Source organism: Bradysia coprophila, unplaced genomic scaffold, assembly GCF_014529535.1.
Source record: "Bradysia coprophila strain Holo2 unplaced genomic scaffold, BU_Bcop_v1 contig_138, whole genome shotgun sequence".
NCBI lineage: Eukaryota > Metazoa > Arthropoda > Insecta > Diptera > Sciaridae > Bradysia > Bradysia coprophila.
In genome coordinates, this window is record NW_023503409.1 from 5,434,678 (window position 1) to 5,456,159 (window position 21,482).

At 33.8% G+C, this 21,482-nt stretch overlaps 2 protein-coding genes across 2 annotated transcripts; one reads left to right on the plus strand and one right to left on the minus strand.

The window, feature by feature from the left end:
- Positions 1–2,144: 2,144 nt before the first annotated feature.
- On the minus strand, positions 2,145–21,402 carry LOC119073700. The gene is made up of 7 exons (XM_037179300.1): positions 20,493–21,402; positions 20,323–20,429; positions 3,608–3,791; positions 3,334–3,553; positions 2,746–2,924; positions 2,540–2,682; positions 2,145–2,476 (listed from the first exon to the last, which is right to left on the minus strand). Exons 1-7 carry the CDS (start codon positions 21,114–21,116, stop codon positions 2,239–2,241), a joined length of 1,695 nt encoding a protein of 564 aa, XP_037035195.1. The 5' UTR covers positions 21,117–21,402; the 3' UTR covers positions 2,145–2,238.
- Positions 5,365–17,403, plus strand: LOC119073711 (carbohydrate sulfotransferase 11). Its single transcript, XM_037179333.1, has 8 exons — positions 5,365–6,302; positions 10,664–10,814; positions 10,874–10,940; positions 14,469–14,613; positions 15,996–16,151; positions 16,222–16,271; positions 16,333–16,611; positions 16,678–17,403. Exons 1-8 carry the CDS (start codon positions 6,168–6,170, stop codon positions 16,778–16,780), a joined length of 1,086 nt encoding a protein of 361 aa, XP_037035228.1. The 5' UTR covers positions 5,365–6,167; the 3' UTR covers positions 16,781–17,403.
- Positions 21,403–21,482: the final 80 nt, after the last annotated feature.

A 21,482-nucleotide genomic window follows, 5' to 3' on the forward strand; every position in this document is an offset into this window, starting at 1 on the left:
TAAATTTGCTTCAGCTGTTTTTCAGCTGATCCACACACACAATCAAAACTGGTTTTCCTTGTTCATACGGTTGAAGCTGCTACACGCACGCGCATGATAGTGGTAAAACCGTATAAAGACGTATAAACGGTTGTGATTGTTTGTATGGATCAGCTGAAAAACAGCTGAAGCTAATTTATGCTGAAAATTGACTGCCTTTGACTGTAATGATAATTAATTTACAAATAAAATATTTCGCTCAAATCTCTCGTGGGTGGGATTGTTCCCAAAATTGAAGCTACATTTCCTTTCTGAATGGCGATGCTGATTCTTTGAATCAAATACGATGTAGCTCGCTTTTCACCAGTAGCATCAGTAATTTTACTTCCAATACTTTTTATCAAATCCATTCCAAGCTTTCATATGACCCCTGATATTTCAGTAGCAATAGGAATGAAAATGAAATGATGGGCCAAATTCGAATGACTGATTTTTTTCCTCTCGACTTGTTTCGCTACATAACCGACATGATTGGATGATCCATTCAGATACGAAGGCGCAAAAGTGTCCCTGCATTAAAAATCCCACAGCAGTGACCTCCCTCTCGCCCATGGGATTAGAGTCATTCCGTCTGGAAGTTTTCCATCTGGCCGAGAACTTGACGGCACTTGACCTGATTTCAATAGCAATATTACGATGCATCCAATTTTTAAGTTGGTAGCGTAAAGCGGCATTCCATTTGAGTTTAATGAGTTCCAAAATTCAACTGGATATTTGGTGGCATCATCATCTTTGACTGTTGTGTCGATCGATCGATAACATGTCGGTTGTTCTGACAATTTTTCCAGAAGCCGGAAGTTAATTTCATTCGCCCGATCATTTTTCGGAGATAAGATTGCTCATTCATATAGCCATTTTGAATTTTTGTAATTGTTGGACAGGTTCGGAATAGTATATTGTTTTTCATATGTTCTTCATGGACATGAAACAGAAATATAACAATAAAGACATCTGGATGACTAAATGCAGAAAGGGTACATGTCCAAATCTAAACACAGAATGAATAGATTTTTCTATTCATTCTACTTTTAGATTTGGACATTTCCCCTTTCTGCATTTAGTGATTCCTAGAATGTCAAAAACCTACTCCATTGCAAGGTTACCGAGGAACAGATTTCATCTAAGCGAACATCGGCTAACATCTCTGCCGTGGAACCTCCTAAGAAAATAAAGAAATATCACAATGCACAAAGTGCCAACAGCTGGGCCACCCCAAAAATTTCTGCACTAGGAAACCAATCTGTGTTAAATGTGCAGGAAGGCGTCCAACAAACATTTGTACCAAAAAGCGAAATACAACTCCAAAATGTGCCAACAAGAAGGACATACAGCTAACTACAAGAAATGTCCAATCTACCAGAAAAAGATAAAAAGTCAAAATCAACCAGCAAAAACAGTTTGAAAAAATTATATATCTCAGAAACCCCCCGTACAATCGGTTTTAATTTTTATTGGCAAATGATCAGGGAATAGTCCTCTACCATAAACAGCAATAACATTTTAGGTACAGTCACTTTCAACTAAAAAAATATTTAATAGAAGCTCACCGTGAATTGTTAAATACGATGAGCTTAAAAATGTCCATACCTGATTATGTCGTGCACATGAAACTTTTAGCGCCGTACGAAATACAAAGGGTCTCATAGGATTACGATGCCGGCAAGCACCACCCGAAACAGCCGATGTGTTTCAGACGATTGTCTGAACAGCAGTACTAAGGCATTGCAAAGCCTCATAATACATAACGGTAGGGTTAACGAAATCGTTCGCGATAACATAAAGACTTAATAACTACTGTTAGACAGAACAACTCGGAAATGATTGGCAAAGAAGTTAAATTGATTGAGAAATTTGGTGGTAAAAAAAAACTAGGAACTAATAGGTACTAGGCAATGAAAATAAATCGTTTGAAAGGAATGTCTCTGTTAGTTTTGCATTCTTTCCAGGAAGAGAGAAATTTGGGGATATAGCACTGATGATGTCACGATGAGGATGTAAGGGGATACAAATTTATGTATCTATTTCCAAGCCCACTGGATTCATGTTCCAAGACCCCCGAGTTACAATCGTGTCTTACCTGAATTTGTTAATGCAAGTCTTTTTGGTTACTAATTTTCCAATTCATTTTATTATCGTTTATTCGAAATCGGACATGTGGGAGGTCTGACAAAATATATTCTCCAATTCTATTTATTCGTCCTATGTACAAGCAACATCGGTTTCGAATTCCCTGTTCAATTTTTGGTTCACATAACTTTCGTCAACAAGATCAGATGTAGAACGCAGATGATGGTTTTCAAATTGAACTTCCTTCTGCAAAGCGTGTCTTAAAACACTTAATTTCACGGCATCACATCTTGCATCGACAAATTGAATATCAACTTTGCTGAATTTCGTCTTTAGAGTTTGTATCAGAGATGCAATTTTTCCCTTGCATCTGTTGATAAAATCAAAGATATTTTAAGCATCACGACAGTAAAGAAGTGAATTATGCTCTTACTGATTGTATATCTTCAATTCGTCGACAAGTCCTTGAGAGTGTGTACGTATTAAAGTGTTTCTCCAATAGCTGCTTTCTTTGGGAAGAAAATAAATGTCGGTCGAGTGATTTAAGACGTGGTTCGTAGACAGGAAATCGAATTTCTAAAATATAAATTGAGAAATTAGGAAAATATTTTGATTTCGGTGTTATTTTTATATCCATACATCCATATCGTCGTCGTCGTCGTCTTTTGCATTATCTTCTGGAGATTCGCTTGTTTTTCTGAATTCCAACTGATTTAAAAGAAAGTCATAAAAACTCTCTTTCGTCGCTGTTTCGATGAATACTAATTTGATGAATACAAATTGAGATGTTGATGTTACAGCCAGCAAGTCTTTGTAAGCTTGAAGTTAATGGAAAGAAAGCAAAATTTCTATTAAAAACCGAAATCCCCATCATCATAAAAAAATAAATATCCGCTGTTTATCCATCCAACAATAATAAATGCGAGCTATAGATACACACATTTTATACGTTTCGGAAAGCGAGAGAGGGAGTTGAATATTCGCGATAGACAATATTATTCTACTTAAGCAGTCCCGCTAAACGACACGGATGGGTTAATGGTTTCCGCCGTGTTTTGGATTGAACCGAATCGATCAAATTTAACCTGTTACATACGGTAAGCATATGAACAGTATTATTATTGGGTCTATTACTTCAATCTATCGAAGTGTGTTTAATCGGTTGATTCCAAATCTTGTACTTCAATTTTTTTAACATGCGTTTTAAAAGTACGGAAAAGTACCTACCATTATCCCTTTCAAATGAGACCAAAAATTTCGCATCGTGGAAAATGTCGCCGGTAATGCTGATTTTTCCCACGAAATTTTGAAGGTTCTCAACTCGGCCTTCGTCGTGAATTTCGTATTCCACAAAACAGGCGAATTCCAAGACAGCGAAACCAACGAAATCAGGAATAGAAGTTGTGATCACTATAATGGCTGCAGTGTCCGGAGGCAAATTATTATTCTAACGAATCAAATTAATTTAAAAAAAAATACAAAACGTCTGGACTTATCTCACCTCACTAGGCTGCCATTCCTGTTCGAAGGAAGGGAACACGAAGCTGTCGTCTTTGTTTAATATATCATCATAATTCGGTGCAGCCGTTTCGTCCACTTCAAATTTGAACAGTTTATAAGTGAAGTTGAAATGGTTTAGTTGATCAGATAGAAGATTTATGTGAACATTTTCAACCAGCCGTTTGCTGCAACAAATAAAAAGAAACAAAATTAATTAAAATATTGAAGAAACGTTATAATTGAAGCCATTTAGCGCATATATAATAATGATCTGCGCAGCCAGCAATATTTTTTTTGTTAACAAGTGGATATGACTTTTTACAATATAAGTATTAGGTCAATCAAATAATTTTCAAAGAGCCCGAGTAAATAGTTCTGACTAATTGAACTTTTGCATGCGCATTTAAAAATCAGAAAGACAGACGATTTGATCGATTACATCACCCTACAGGTAAGTTCAAGATATATTTGAGATTTTACTAAATCATTCGACAACGAGTTTCATTGCTAGTCCAGCAGTAAATTTTAGTTTTTTGTCAGTGCAACGAATCACCGTTTAAGTAAAGATTTCTACATAGTTCTGTACACTGGGCAATTCTCTCCTACTCACGAAACTGTAGTTAACCTGTTAGAGACGGCTGTCATCTATTTGTCGTCACAGACGGCAAGCATATTCACAGTTTTACTATTTAAACTATCACTTCATTTGATCGAAGATTTTCAGAGATTTATTTCAGAAATCTTTTACTTCATTTGTTTTGAACATGCTTTTTGCTATATAAAACTTCATCATATGTTGTCGTTTATTATTGCTATCGTTGTCGATAACAGAGGACAGCCGTCTGTAACAGGTTAATTATTGTAACGACTCCTGACAACGATTTTACTTTGCTTTCTCTCTTGTTTTTAGTTAATTCGAAACATTAGCCCAGGGCGTAGATTCTCGTAGCCTTTGTAACGCTAAGAACTCGTAACTTGACAGTTTCATGTATAAAATCCCATAAGAACTTTCACGTAACGAATTGTTAAAGTTACGAATGTTTCGAGAATCGGCGCCTCGAATAATTGAGTGTGGGTTAAGAAAGCAAACTCTAGTAGAATGAGATTGGGTTACAAAATCAATTAATTCATTATTTTCAACACACATTTTGTTATGATATAACTAGATATCCCTCAGACGTCGTCGCTTATTATTGTCTTCGATGTCATAGTCATCTTTAGGTTAACTTAAATCGATCTGAGTAAAAATTCTCAACAAAACTAAGCCAACAAAAGAACGATATCTTTTACCACCATTACTGAACAACATTTCGAGTGAATGCCAGTCGGGAAGAATGAAATATATTTTAAAATGAATGATTTTTTGCTTATTTAGCATCTTTTATTCATCAATGACAATTATTTATCGTTTCGTTAAACGAGACTATCAATGGCTATAGTCGGGGAAAAAAATGTTGACGACAAGGTCAAATATTGTGCAAAACACATAAAACGTGTGCAAATTATGTAGTTTTTTCTACAACCAATTTTTGTGTTATATATCGAATACAAAATGCCACTTGTTCTTTCAAATTAATTAACCAAATAGAAGTGGTCTGCGAAAGCACAAACAAGAACCAAAGTACCGTTGTCTAACTCAATATTTGATTTCGTTTATTTTATAGTATCAATGAACATTGAATCTAACTCAGGATAAATAATAAGAAAAACATGCTGTGAAAAGCATGCTTTTCATTTTGCTGCATACATAATAATATTCGATGTGAGAACAGAGAAGAGAGAGAATAAAACTCATCCGAAATCGCTGCTCCCGATAACACACTGCTGCCAGCCCTGCGTACTACAAACGAACATGTGAAAAGTCGTTCTCTTTTTCGTTCGCTCACTCTAACTCATAAGTGGTTTGACCATTCACTCATCAGTCTGTAACAAAACTTTTCACAAGACGCACCACTAAAGAAAATTGTCTGTGATTTTTCATTTATATTTTGTTGTGTAAAAGTTAGTGGAAAAGTGAATTTCTTTTGAACAATTAGAACATTTGTGTGTTTAAATTAGAAAACCAATGTAAAGTTCTTTGTCTGTGCATTTTCAATTCATAAATGTAATAAATGTTTGGCAATAATTGGTACACTGACATTGCAGAAAATTTTAAAATAAATATTTCGCAGAGAATAGACCAGAGTTTTTCGCATAGGAAAATATCAATAAAGTAGTGTGTATGTTCAGTGCGCTTTCATGTTGTGTAACACTCTGAATATTAGGGAATGAATTACCGCATGATAAGGTCTTTATAGAGAAAAAAATCGTCTTCCAGAAGTAATAATTTTTAGAATGTAAAATTGTATTTAATTTACGAAATTTAAATAAAATTTGTGATAATAATTGAAGCTATCAAGAATATATGTTACGTTCTATCACCTTTTAACTTACTTACATATTCTTCACGAACGAGTTAACAGAGTAAAAGTATCAGACCCACAATAACTTAATCAAGTGAAAAAATAGAAATTAAATTTTTTTAAATGATTTTATTGAATGAACTTATCTCCTACAATTAAATGAGAAGTAAAAGATCACAGTGTCGCCCAGTTAAGCGATGCATTTTCTTTTTCACGGCAATAACTATATTACCGTTAGCCTTGGTTTACCTTGCAACCAGCAATGATCAGTTTTATCGCATCAGAAGTCCAATCGTAAGTATAATAAATTTGAAAATTTGATTTATTTCTTATCAGAAGAATTGTACGAATTCATTGTATAGTCAGTAGTCATCTTATAAATTGTAAGCTTTAAGCCATTCTCTACATATAAGATTGTACGGCGAGAAGACCAAAAACAATTTCAATTTTATAAGTCGACTTATAAGAAGCCGAAATATATTTGCGCAATTGTTCCACTATGTTTACTGCATACATACTATGAACGTCAAACCTTATACCGTGTGTACTAGGTATATTTTTGCAAGAAATATTGGTGTGTTCTCGTAAAAAGTAAACAAACTTAAATATTGTGAGCTTGTTTTGATAACGTGAATTTGGATAGAGAATTCCAATGTTTGGAAAAGTGAATATTGTACTTACGTTCATAAATATTTACCAACGTATTACAAATAAAATTACACACGTGGGCAAAGCTATTTGGAACATAAAAACAATTATGTGCGACAATGTATGGAAATCGTGCACTTGTCGGCATAAATTTACTGAATACGGAAATTCTACATATTCTCGATAGGAACCGAACGTAAGCTCAAAATATATAATTTATTATCAGCGAAGTCGCATGTTAATTGCACAACAAGCAGCAGACACTAAAAAGGGCAAAATACCCAATTAACATTTTTTATTGTATTAGAAGCTGATACTTGATGGCACGTCGTCAAGTGATGCATATATTATACAAACATCACGCCAATAATGCTGTTGCCTTGAAATATATTGTCGTATAATCGATGGTTATAGATAGCAGAGAATTTTGTTTTTAGTTAAAGAAAGAACGATTATGCTGAAATTGCTAAATTTCACAACTGCCCTGGTTACAGCTACAACAGGTCAACTTGACTGGGCTGTGACTGCATTTTTTGTTTGTTGATTAACTGTGTCGATAATGTTTATCAAATTTTGTTATCGTTACAATCGCTTACAGGTTAAAACAAACGTAAACGATCATGTGTCGGAAAAAGTTTCCATTCCATACATGTTTGATGAGTAAATTGTGATAAAATATTTGGGAATTTTCGGTTAGACATACCTAATCGGCACTTCAATGGACTTATATAATTTTCCAATTGGACTGATGTCATTATGGAAAAATCCCAACATCGCTAATAAAACGGTTCAATATTAGCTCAAAGACTATAGTCAGCGGAATCGCTTACAGATTAATGTTTTTACGTGTTCTGAGTTAATATAATTATAAGTGATCGCGGTACTGAGCAACGGGCTTATAGATATCAATTTCTGTTTTTCTTTTCTGCAAACCGATATGAAAATTATAATTGGATTTTTAACTGATGTTACGTAAGTTTATGAACTGCACAGTGTACAAGTTAAAAATGTTGACTTTAGACTAAGGAATATATGCGTTGCAAGCACAATCAGTCATTTTTATAATAGAAAATTCAAACTAATAATCTGACGATATAACTTTGTCAATATTAAAGAGGGAAATGTATTGCTTATCGCGACGAGGGAAAATTAATTCAGTTCATTTGGTCAATAAAGCGATAAATTTTCCTATTTTATTTATCGCATCAAATCTCGCCGAATAGTTAGTCCCATTATCACATCAAAAATATTTTGTTCGTGAAAATCGACAAGCAATATTTTTGTTCTAATTTATTCTAAGCGCCGATATTAATATATCGTCGACGATATAATATGCTCACAAAAAAGGCACTTGTGTAAATCTTTGTTACGTACAAAGAAGGCACTTGTGTAAACCATTAATTAATATCAATTTATGTGACGCGATCAGTGATGGTTAAGAGTGTTAGATGAATTCATTTCTATTCGCATTACAAAGCCAAAACATTCGGTACAACCAAATTCTTCGAATACTAATAAAACAACCATCTAATGTGGTAATCTAATATGGGACCGCAAACCGAAATGAAATAACTATTTAACTATACCACAGATGATGTATTTAGAGAGAAGTTGAATCGATGCATAAAATTACGCTTATTTGGAGATGAGTTTCACTATCAATTTTTATCAATTTCTTTTTTTGGATAAATTTCAATTAAAATGTCAAAGTTGCGGGTCAAATTAACCGCGATCGCTTCGTATAAATTCCATTTTAATCTATTTAAAAATTAAAATTATTTGAATAAACTAATTTTAGAAAATTTATGTTCAGTTCAACATAAACTCGACTATTATTGCTCCGTTGTAAACACGCGCCCAGACCCATTAATTTGTTTGTCAAATCAAATAAATTATGAAGAGCGACCATGTAATGTAAGCATTTGACTTAAGTTTTGTTGATAGTATACACTACCATTAATTTGCTATTTCGTTCGAAATCTTAAACGAGTATTTGTGTTCGGTTTAAAACAGGGAGAGCATAATGGTTATTTGGTGGATTGCATGTCAATTTGTAATGTTGTTAGGTCGCTTAATAGCAATGAAATAGCAATTTTAAGGATAGGTTCTAAGTACTTGTGTGTTTTGTTAAGTCTGCGTCATATTCGTTCGATATATCGAGTATATCTCTTGTGTTATACAAGTAATGTAACACTGTATGGCTTTAGAATTCTTTACTCATACAAAATACGAAGATGTTAAGGCATTTCAGGTATTCATTATTCAATGTGTTTGTCTTTAGATCTTATTTTGAAGAAAGAACTGTGGTTTCTGAAAGGTTATTTGATGTTCGTTATGGTACATTTCATATCAATGGGACGAATGAACGTAATGATGCGTCTTGTGTAAATTTAATGATCCAAGCCGAAGGCAAGGTCAATAATAACACCAGAAGTAGTATATTCATCATTTGTTCCAGTAAAATGTGAGGAATTTTAGTTAAAAAAAAAAGAGGTTTAGTTAGTTCGGAAAGTTTACCATAGAACTATGAAACAGATTCTCTCTTTTAGATATTAAATATCGTCTGTTTCTGGGACGACAATGAAATACATTCTAGTTGACCTTACATCAATTTGGTGATGACATAAATATTTTCGATTAGAAAATGCTTTTAGTGGTTTCATCAAAGCAGTTAACGTATACACACAGAGACTACATCATTTCACTAGTAAATTAACTTTTTGCAGCAGGTTATCATCATCACAAATAGGAACATTAGGCATTCAACAAGTAACGTAGCATTTAAAATAAAGCGTTATCGATGGTAGAGACAGTTGATATGGACTTCATCAAGATAACATGCGTAGCATAATAAACAAACAAACGACACGTCATATTACCCCACGCACAATGTTTATTGTATTGGAGGGATTTCTGTTTGTGACAAGACTATGGAAAATATTTCGCGAAAATCTCATTTTTCCATTTTGTCATAATGAAAAACTTCAACAAAAATCGATTTTTTTTTCTTCTTTGCTTCCCTTCCATATCTATAATGAAATCTCATTGAAGGATTGAAGTATGTACCTTGAGTTTGAACATGTTCAAAGTCATACCTTAGAAAAGCGGTATGAATTATTCGAATTGATAAATTGAGCGATAATTAATAAGCTTCGTTGAAGAGTGAAGGGAAGGGTCTCAAAGGAGTGTCTTCCCTAAAAACTCCAACCATTCAACAATGCCGAAAAGTATATGACGACGAGCCTGGGGGAAAAGTTTTAATTTTTTACATGTTAATTAAACAAACGTAACAAATTCGTCACAAAGTGCCTCGTTTACATGAGTCACAATTTTGGTGGTTTATTCAATTTTAATTAATTATGTGAAGTGATGTATTCCCTAATCAGCCAGTGTTTCTTTCGCATCATTTACATTTTCGTCAGTTACACTGCCTCCTACGCATCTACCGTAGTAATTCCACAAAGAATAGCGTTTTTAAAATGTTGATGTTTATAATTCTAAAAAAAAAGTGTTGGAATCACTCCAAACAACGCAGCAAAAGTTGTATTGAAAGTATCAAACAAGTGAGTCACTCTCAAGCGAAATTTCTGAAATATTTGTCTGTTTCTAACTTTGGATTGCCTGAAATTTTTGTTTCGTACCCAGTATTCAACATACAGTTCTTCTGAAGAGTTCTTACAAGCCAGAGGAAAAATAATACCGTAAACCCTTTACATTAGATGTGTTGATCTCAAACTTGAATAATACGAATCTGTAGGAATTGTATTTTAAATAAAAAAAGAGAAATTTTCAATGGCTTTACTGCTTCACGGGAATAAACAAAGCTTTCCATTTGTTTTTACATCGTTTTTTCTTTCACAATTTGTTTTCATCGTTTTCGTATTTGCTATGCTCTTTTTCAAAATTCTATATTGTGTTTCAAAACAGCAGAAGGTACAAACAACTACAAGTACCACATATAACTATGTTCAACTAATTACAGAAAAAAAATCTTTTTATTTTTACAGTCAGAAAATGGGAACAGTACACAACTTATGGCGGAAGAGCTGCCGAAGAGAGCACTATCACAAAGTGAAATGGAAATGATTGAAGCACGAATGGCGCAACGTAATGAACGTTTGGCCGAAAAGTGTACTGAATTTGGACTCGACGTTCATGGTATGAATTCTATCGTTTCTATTGCAATTAAATTCTGTCAGACGTTTAAACATTCACAGGAAATGATTCATGGCATCAGCCGAATCCTTGGGAATTTTTAGTCAATAGAAAATATCACATAATTTGGTAAGTTTTAATGGGAACAACATGTTTTCGTTTATTGTTCGCTTTTACCATCTGAAATCGATTTTTTAGACTAAATTTGAAAACTACTTTTAAGCTTGACATGAAATTTTGATTTTATGGCAGGGAAAAGGTATTACATAAAACGGTATGCACGACAGAATAATTTCAAGAGTTTGTTTTTCTGCGCTTTCCGCAGCCTGAGGAAAATTCCTTTGTGTTTTATATCTTCCTGTTAAAATCTAAGCAATTACGGGTCGTCATGAAAGTTTTATGCCGGTCATGACGCTACAACATTCTATTCTATTCTATTAATTTCATGCTTGTCGTTGTCGTCTGTTCATAACTTCACTTAAAAGATTGAAAAGATTAAAATATATTTTGGTTTTGCTCATTTCGAAAGCAAATAGTACCAAAGAAAATAATTTTTACATAAACCAAACGTCTACACATAGCTAAATAGCCAGGCCATGCACACCCTCCACATTTATGGAAATTAATATGTTGACCGATAACAAAATATGAATATGAATGGTTACCTCGAATAGTTGTGAGGCACGTAAACAAGTTTCTTTATCGGCAATATCAAATAGATTTGCCGGAATGGATTATATTTAACGGTTCACCCCATACGCCTACAGCTAAATAAACCGCCTATTGGAACTTAATGTGTTTACGGGGTAAAAAAATATTTATCCTGCCAGCCATTACACATCTCAATTCACTCGTTACTAAATAAATCTTCTTTACGTTTATTCAAATTTATTCATGTCAAGTATATATGGGGCTTTCGTGTCGGTGTCGTGTATATTCAATCGAAAAAATCATGTTTAAATCACGATAATGTTTTCTTATGTTTTCTTTCACTAGAACAAAGTTACAGTTGATCGACATTCTAGTCAATCAAGTGTAGACAAATCTTACATACATGAAAACCCATACAACTGAGCAACTGAACATAAAATTTAGTTGAATCCTTAACGATCCTGTGCGATATAAGTGGCAAATAATAGACCATGGTTAATTCCACAAGTTAGATGGATAGCCCAAAAATGTTTTATGTTATTACGTGCTGTTCTTCAGCTCAATTATTATCCATTAGACCGATGGAAAATTGTGTTTTACTGATCGCCCTGTTTCAATTTCTGCAGTTTATTCAATCTGAATGTGGTGTAAGCAAGTGATTACATGTTTGTGTGATTCCAATTGCAGAAACATTTATTTTATCAATTGAAAATGATTGAGGTTTTCATTGACGATTTTATTGGTCTTCTCAATTGATAGTTTTAATAGTTTCGTTTGTTCCACTAATTCAAATCAATATTGTTCAACTTGTTTTTATGGCCAGGTGAAGTTTTTTTTATATATTTTGTGATAGTAATAGACCTGGAGCCCACGACACTTTCAGTCCCTCATAAGGCCACGGCTTGAAACCTATGCCATTTTGCTACATTACACAATACGAAACGCATTTGTTCTACGACTTTTAGATTTGGGACCTAACGAGGGTAGACCTAGTGTGTATCTCGGCCGTCTCAAGCAGTAGGAAATCCAAATTGGTGTCAAAATGAAGGTATTGGTGCCAAATGGCGAATGAAATTTTAAAAATAAACTTTTAATAAAAGACCTGTCGTGCCAGACAAATCATAATCATCACATTTTCGAAATTTCAACTTGTCTAAAAAAAAATATAATTTTAAAATTTCATTCGCCATTTGGCACCAATACCTTCATTTTGACACCAATTTGGATTTTCTACTATGTGAGATGGCCAAGATACACACTATGTCTATCCTCGTTAGGGCTCTACTAGGGCACAAATCTAAAAGTCGTAGAACAAATGTTTTTCGTATTGTGTAGTGTAGCAAAATGGCATAGGTTTCAAGCCGTGGTTTTATGAGGGACTCAAAATGTTGTGGGCTCCAGGTCTATAAACACCTTCGCCTGGTCTTATGTGGATTGGCTGATATCTACTTTCGACGAATTGCAGACTTCAGTCTTTTAACCTTCGATAAACGGCAAGATTATCTCGATACCATCACATCGTAATCTAGCTCTTTCCACTATATAAAAAAATCTATTACTTCAATTCCTTTAACAATGTTAAATTAACATCCCTTACCGTTTTTTCCGCTCCTATTTTTGTCATCGCTTTCACATGTCTAGCTGTTGTTGATAAATTAAACAAATAGATTTCACTTGCAACAGTCCTGTGGTGATAATAAATTATCGACCCAATAAGTTCATTCACAGAATGGAGCGATTCAGAGAAAGTTGTTCATTAAAACGTAATTAGTGGCATTTCTTAAAACTAAATATATGTGGTATGGCGGTGGCATGTTTAATAATAATTTTATAGACAATTTTCATGAATTTGTATTTTTAGTGAGTTTAATGACTGCAAAACTTTCGTTCGGAAACATTCGTGTTGTGTTGCATATCGCTTTATTGGAATGGTTTATATACTCATGAAAAATGGGTTGAATGTGAAGAATGCTATAAACATAAAACAGCAATTTGTATACAAGTTACCCCAATTAAATGAAACATTTATTTCTTTGATTTGACATATTAATCATCAACAACAGCGGTTAAAAACTCACAATTGAAGATATTGAAGAAGTCAAGAATTCTAATCGATATTCTCATTAGAGATGTGCTAGTTATTACAACTGATGAAAACTAAGAACGTTTACGAGCTCTTGTTGTTGCTAATAGTCTGAACAGATCAATTCCTACAGTGTACTTCAACTCTATATAGTTCGCTAGAACAACCAGTCGTATCCATATACAACGGAAATTATGTAACGCTATCACTTTACCTAAATCACCGTCGCTGTATATTCAAGGATAATATTTAATGTTCATTCACTTCTATTAAAAACCTCAAATGTGCTGGTTTACCTCACACGTTTGAAGCTGCACCGTACGAGATTAAAATTTCTCGTAACGTAAATTACTTTCAATGGGTGTATGTAACATTATTGAACGGTTTTATGGCGAACATATACAATATGAAACGATATAAAAAGGACACATTTTACGTTTTCCGACCTTATCGCTGCGAAACAAACAAGCATTTCGTTATAATACACTTAAACATACATCGAGCTTAATAGAATAATATCCCGCTTGTTAAACTAATGATACGGTTTTGTTGTTTGTTATATATAGGTTAACTTTTGTTGTGTTTTATGCGTTATTATGCGGCGGCTGTGCATTATTTATTATTTTACGATTGATTGGCAAGCTTGAGTGGTATCTAAACATCAACAAAATAAGTATCACTTTACGCGAACGAATTCTTGTTTTTGCCGTTATTAAAAAGAGTCAAACTGATAAGTAGTTTTCCATCAACATTATCGTCGTTCGTAACATTTTCCGCCAAATATTATAACATGATCGTCAATATATTAATAACAAAAAATGTAAAAAAAATGATTATAAGTTGTAGATTGTAGATTGGTTAATCTACTAAGGCCATCAAAACCACAACATAGAATATAATTAACAAATTATTACTTATTACAGGTGCAATGTCTTTAAAAGCGCATCAACATCCTGGATGTATAATTTTAATATTTTAGCTGGTTATTCTCCAGAATTTTTAAAGAAATCAAATGCCGTTCCTTTAGAATTAGCAAGAAAGAAGTATCCACGTGTTTCACAGGGTGAGGTAAGTCGAATAATATTTTTTTTAAATTTTATTTTAATGAGGAAACACTTCAACACCTTGTCGACAACGAAGATTTCTAATCGCATTCCTATATATATTCCAAGAGCGCTCACCCCTTGGCAAATTTTTAGCCTACATTAGTGCGCAAAAATATTCGTTTTTTTAAAACCAAATTTTCCCTTAGAAGTACCACATTTTTCCATGCTTTAATGGTTTTACTTTTTCCAAAAAAAGATTTCAAAAAACGAAAATTTGTGAGCGCTCTTAATTCATTTTTTCCCAGTACGCCACGACAGCTTATTTTGGTGCAAATGTAAAGAAGAAAAAAATGTCGAAGACAACAAGGGCCATCATGGTAAAGAAAAGAGTTGAAGATTGTCTCGGCCAAAAATATGTCACTAAGTTCTATTGGTCATTGAATGTTAAGCAAATGAAGTGAAAAATGAGCGTTGAACATTAGAAGTAACAGATTTATCACAATTCAAATGACTATCATTTCTGAAAGGGTAAACGATTCGTACTCCCTTTGTTGGGGGTTGTTTTGGGGGACAATGTGAATTTCTTTAAAAATTAATAGTAAATTGCGAAACTTTGCGCTTACTATGCGTGATGCAACACCCACTATACTAAAACAAAATCAATCTTAATTGGAAACAAATTATTAAAAATATGTTTTCAAAGCGTCAGTTCAGTCAATCGATTATTAAATCTGACTGGACTCATGACGTCAAATCCAATAGCAAAATTCATATTTTGTAAAACCGAAACACCTAATTACCATCGTTTAACATTCGATATTTGTGATAAATGGTATCAATAGCATTAAGGCTGGTATTTTAAATTCATTTCAATAAAATAGAGGACTGACCAGATTACTCATTTACCAAAATTGCGTGACTATGGCTATGGGCAGTTTAACGAATTTATTTAATCTGATCGAATTTACTTTTTATGTGTAATGTTATCGATTAGATTAATTGATTCGTAATGATTCCAACCGCCTGAATCATATTGTACGGTCAGAACTAAATTACCGTTTACGAAGTCAGTGATTCGTTAAGAATGAATTAGTTTTATCAAAATAGTTACTACTATCTCGTGATGTAGAATGTAATTGTAGGTAACGCTAGTGAGAAATCAATTACACAGAAATTTACAGGTTGTTTTACACATAATTTCAATATGTCCCACCGATGTACAACACTCTGTTCAACCCGCTTCCATTTATTTATTGTTTACTTTATCTGTTTATCAAACAATCAACCCCCATTTCCATTTAATCTTGAAAAATTATCACTGAATCCTTTAGAAGAGGGAAATCTGATTTGAACAAACTTCCTTCTTTACAAATGCAATGAAAAATTTTATTTCTGTATTTTCAGCTTGAAAAAGCAATGAATGATTCAACAACATTTTTAATTGTCCGACATCCGTTCGAACGTTTACTTAGTGCTTATAAAGATAAACTTTTGTATGCTGTTCCTCATTCATTGCACGATAAATTGGGACATAAAATTATAAAGAGATACAGAAAGAAGGTAAATTAATCTGCAAATTGGCGTTGAATGAGAAAATTTTGTAAATAAATCGAAAAATTTTCTTATTTAGAAGAAAAATGTGACCTACCCGAAATGTCCCACATTTTCCGAGTTCATTAGGTAACGTTGAGATTATGATAAATTGCAAATTTGATTATTAACGAGTGAAAAAACAATACAGTTTCATATTGGACGAGGTGAAAAAGAAAAATGCGCTCGATATGCATTGGACTCCGATAACAAAATTCTGCACTCCATGTCAAGTAAAATTCGATATTGTAGCAAAATTTGAGACATTAGACGAGGATCAACGGTACTTAATAACGAAAGCAAATCTAAACAGCATCATCAAACCAGAATGGAAAAACTACGGAAAAGGTAGAAATACGCAGGACTTAGTAGCAAAATATTATTCTCAATTGACAAGGGAACAATTAGACGGAATTTTCGAATTTTTTAGGTAATTTACTTAACCCACAAAATGGATTCGATTTAAAACTAATTTTCTTCCGATTACAATTTTCAGATACGATTTTGAGTTGTTCGATTACAGCTCAGATGAATATTTCAAATTAGAATTAGTTACAAATAATGAACCATCCAGCGAGTATAAAGACAAGACAAATTAAATGTAATTGGGCTCATAATACACATTATAGTGACATTGATAGCTTTATTAATAAAACTGATTGTTGATCTAAAACGAAAACATATTTTAGTGAGACAATAACAAGAAAAACGGCCTAGCTATGATTTAAATTGAGAAGTAGACGCAGAGAGCAATCAATTGTAATAGTTAAAAACTAACGTAAATAAGTTTCCAATTCTTCATTGTGTCTTTACTAACAATGTCCCTATTCCGATTTCCACTTATTTTATTTTAGTTATAATGAGATCTAAGAATTATTTTATTTTTAATTCCATTGATACGTTACTTTGAATAACTGTCGAAAGCTTCATTGAATGGGTAACATATTTTTAGAGCAGCTAGATTACGACTTATTTATTTTTATTAATTACATGATCTCTGTGCAATAATAGATTCGATAAATTTTTATGTCAACTTCCTTTCGTTTTTATATTCATTCTGTATCTATATTTAAGACAATTTTAAAATTTTTAATTTTAAAACAGCGACCCCATTGTTGGTAAGATGACATAACTTTATATATCAATTTAATTGAAAGGAAATTTAAAAAATTAAGTAGTTTTAAGGCGAGAATTAAGTTCAATAAAATTCAATTGATAAAAAGAATTTCTTTGTTTCATTTTGTTAACTTTGAATCGTTTTTATCGTCGTTTAACCCCGAGGCCCTATATTTGGCTACAAATTAGTTTGCTGGTTTTTGTTAACCTTTGAGAAACTTATAGTTCGCCTGTTAGTCATCTGTTATCGACGACAATGAGAAAAATAAGCGACGGGCTGTTGTGACCGAAGTTTTTTTTGTTAATTAAATTTAGTAATTTTTGTTTTTTTTTTGTTTTTATAAACTAAATGCGTTAAATAGAGGATCAGGAAGCAGACTGGAGAGCCGCATAAGGCTGGAAAGGCCGCCGCCGTGGATTTTAGTCGGCTGAGCTCGGCTAGCCGCCGTTAGCCGCCACCGGAGGTTAAGGTCGGCTGACTCGGCGGCTGGAGTAATTTTGTTAGATTAAATCTATTTAAAACTCAATTTTTTAACGTAAATTGCACCTTGAGTCTCTTGACAGACTACCCGAGCTCTAATTTTTTTTATTTAATACCTCCTTTTGAAGGCTCGATTTCTTGATTTCATTTTTCTTCACGCAAAAAATTTCAAGTTTTCTTTAATGATTCTATTGTTCTTGTTGATTTTTTAACAAATTCAGCTTCATTTGGAATGCTTGTAATACTGTGCCTTTATCCTTAAAATGTGCTATAAATGAAAAATTCGATAGAAGAACATCCAATCGCTTAGGTATCACACTCAATATTCAACAAAGCGGTTCACTACTCGCCACCTCGTACGCAGAAGTTACGAGTTCGAAAACATACAGGCAGTTTTTATTGGCGAAATATGTCACCATGTCTCGCTCGCATCAAAGCAACTCCCATTTAACTTAAAACGGGAATGTCTCTGGATCCCGACGTCCTAGAAAGGTACGCTAAGGTAATATGATATCGCATAAAAAATAACATCAACTGAGCTTACTGAAAAATCGCAACAATTTTCAGCAGAGGCCAGAATTTTTTTTTTTAATAAACAAAAATTGTTCATTTAGCCGCCGCCAGCCGACTTTTTTACATCAAAAGAATTTCTAAAAACAGTGCAGATTAAAATTTTAGGGCCGCCATTTTGTAATTTTCTTACGGGCGGCTGCACGTTTCGAAGTTTAGACGAACTTATGAAAAGATCAGTGCATTTTAAAGACATACCGTTGAACAATTTTTTGTTTAGAATAATGTTTTACGTCGATTAAAAATAACTTGTCAAAACTTCAGTCCCCCATTGCAATCCAATCGACGTTATTCATTCCACATGCGATTTACACATTATAACACTATATGGCTAATTCATACATACGTAAATGTCGAAACGTTGGTAATGCATGTGGAATGAATAGCGTCGATTCATTTAGATAGCTTGACACGGTGCGCCTAAACCTAAGTGAGTAAGAAGCTGAAAAGGCAAGGTTCGATGAGCCATTTCAAACGCTTATAAAACATTTTCCGAAAGTAGTCCGGAATTACCAAATTTAAACAAAAGTTAATTTTGGGTAATTTTAGTCAACTTCGGTCAACTTTGGGCACCTTTGTTCCCTAGCGGTAGACTTTTTGAGCAACACAATTATATCTGTCACTTAGCTTAAAGTCTAAGCTTTTCAATTATACCAAACATGTTATGCACGAATGCACTTCCCAGATCGCATCGGCTTTCTGTTATCATCCTTTGAAAATTGTGATTTTTTCAATTTCCAAGGCAACTGCTCTGGAACCAGGTGGAGTAGAGTAACTATTTTTATACGAACGATCTTGCAATTAGTCCCTCTACTAATCACAATATAAATTGGGACACTAGGCGACTCGACGGACCATGGGTGGTTATGAGGAGTCATTGCATCCCGACCTCTAAAATCTCCCAGATGTTCGAGCTAATTTATAAATAAATGAATTACTTACTCACCACTCGTCACTATTACAAAAGAAAATTTTTTGTTATCAGACACTTATATTTAAAGTTGGCGCACCGTGTTGAAAGACATATTTTATGTAAAAATCTAACGTGTTTGATAGCAAATTCTTTTGAAATTGGTGAACTGATACTATTGGTCTACTAAATAGGACGTAGAGACATAATGAGCCTTAACAACCTCACTATTTACTCGTCAAAATATTACTTATAAATGATTGTTTGTTAAAATTATGCCTAACCGCGACATTCACGACACCGCGAAGTTTTTGGAGCAACCTTTTGAACCGAGAAATTCTGTTTCGGATACCGAGAAGAAGACAATGATTCGCTGCTGGTGCATTTTACTAAAAAAATTCTTAATAACACAACAAATACGGATTATATCAGAAATCAAAAATCCTTGTTACGTTGAACCTGAACTGACCGGTTTGAATTGCCTAAGGCTTCGTAGATTTTCCATTGAATTTTACTATTTCTCGGTTATTTTCTACAATATTTCGTGATTCAGAGAGACCTTCCTACATTTAATTCCACAATTATTTTGTAGCGTCGTGGTCGGTACAGAGTGTAACGTTATTGATTTTTGAAATATTGAGAGCATTGAACAACGATTTTCAATCCACTGTGTAACATAAGTAAATTTTTGCACATTCTGCATTTATAGAGCAACCGACACACGTAACGTATACATAACATTTGGATGTCATTATAAATAGCTTATAAGCAATCGATATTGTGGAAATCTATCGGTGGCTATTGGTGTTTGGAAGACATGATTAAAATGAAAGAAAACAACTGTTTGTCCAACTTTTCATCTGTTAACGACAACAACGACACAAATCAGCGATGAGCTCGAGCCGGTGTTCTCTTATATCTCAAAATTTGTATGTTGAAAACTGATGAAGTAAAAGATTCTTTGGCGAAAATTTCAAAAAATGAAAGTGACAGATTTGGTGCTCGTATACTGCTCATACAGTAAACGGTTAAGCTCACTCACGAAATTGTTAAATGTATTTTACCTCGAATAGCAGCAATTGTATACAGGAACACCAAAAACTAACATGTCGTTGTGCCGTTTAATCCAAATATCACCGAATTTAGCAAGCATTACTCTCTCCTCCACTGACTGAAAATAAAACATTGTTTGATAGCATATGACAACAGTAACCCCAGCCCATAACGTTCTTACGTCGTGTAGTCTCTGCGGACCGAATCTTAATTCTTTTGCCAGGATATGGAAGTACTTTTGAACGTCTAACTTTGTCGTGGAAAGTTCTGCTTTGGCCGTTGCAATTCTCTTAGAAATTGTATTAGCAACTCCACTGAACCGTTCCTCATCAAATATAGGATCATCTGTAGTCAAACGGTACAAATCCTCGCACACAGAAATTCCATCCATCATTTCAACTCGTATATGAACCGAGCAGAACTTTTCTTCCACTTTGAACAAGCGAACATTTTCGAACTGTTTGTGAACTGTAATCTGATCGTTCCGTTTGGACATTACAATGAACTTATCTCGCATTTTTAGCAAAAGGAAAACGTTCTTCACTCTACCGGCGTACGAGAAACAAATGTCGAAATCGTACAACTTTGAACATTCTTGCGAAAAATCGGATTGCCTGCATTCAATGTCTTTGAGAACGGTTGCGGTAAGATCACATACACTTAGCACTTGTCCGTTTTTCGTCACATAAATCCATGGTCCGCGTGTAATGACTACATCGAAACATTGTTCGTTGGGACTGATTCGAACCGACTTGCTGAACATTAAATTCTTGTTCAAATATTCAGGAATACCGACTTGATTCATCGCACAGTCTTTCGTTTGAAATTTAACAACAAAACCATATGATAACTTTGGCAATCTCGTCAACACACTTTTTATGATGCCAGATCCGATGAAACAAAAAATTGAAAAGTAAACAAACCTTCTCAGTTTACAGTCTCGCGTAATGTGGACTAATATGATGATCTGTAGGTTTTATCATTCCCAGATTGTAAATATTCATTAGGTCGAGCTGCGTAAATATGAAAACAACTCGAATTTGAAAATGACAGACGGATTTTGTGTACTAGAACGACTAGAACAAACGACTGTGTAGTTCAGGAAGTCATGCGATAGGTGACGCCACCAAAAAACATTCCAGTGCACATTCCATTCGGTACAAAAGTCACT

Bases quoted from the DNA above. Each gene is read 5' to 3' on its own strand.
- LOC119073711 (XM_037179333.1), top strand. From the start codon at position 6,168: ATGAGAAGTAAAAGATCACAGTGTCGCCCAGTTAAGCGATGCATTTTC. The intron at 16,152-16,221 runs GTAAATTAATCT...TTTCTTATTTAG, and splicing joins TAAAGAGATACAGAAAGAAG to AAGAAAAATGTGACCTACCC. The intron at 16,272-16,332 runs GTAACGTTGAGA...AAAACAATACAG, and splicing joins ACATTTTCCGAGTTCATTAG to TTTCATATTGGACGAGGTGA.
- LOC119073700 (XM_037179300.1), bottom strand. From the start codon at position 21,116: ATGAATCAAGTCGGTATTCCTGAATATTTGAACAAGAATTTAATGTTC. The intron at 3,554-3,607 runs GTGAGATAAGTC...TTGATTCGTTAG, and splicing joins AGGAATGGCAGCCTAGTGAG to AATAATAATTTGCCTCCGGA. The intron at 2,683-2,745 runs GTATGGATATAA...TTTATATTTTAG, and splicing joins ACGACGACGACGATATGGAT to AAATTCGATTTCCTGTCTAC.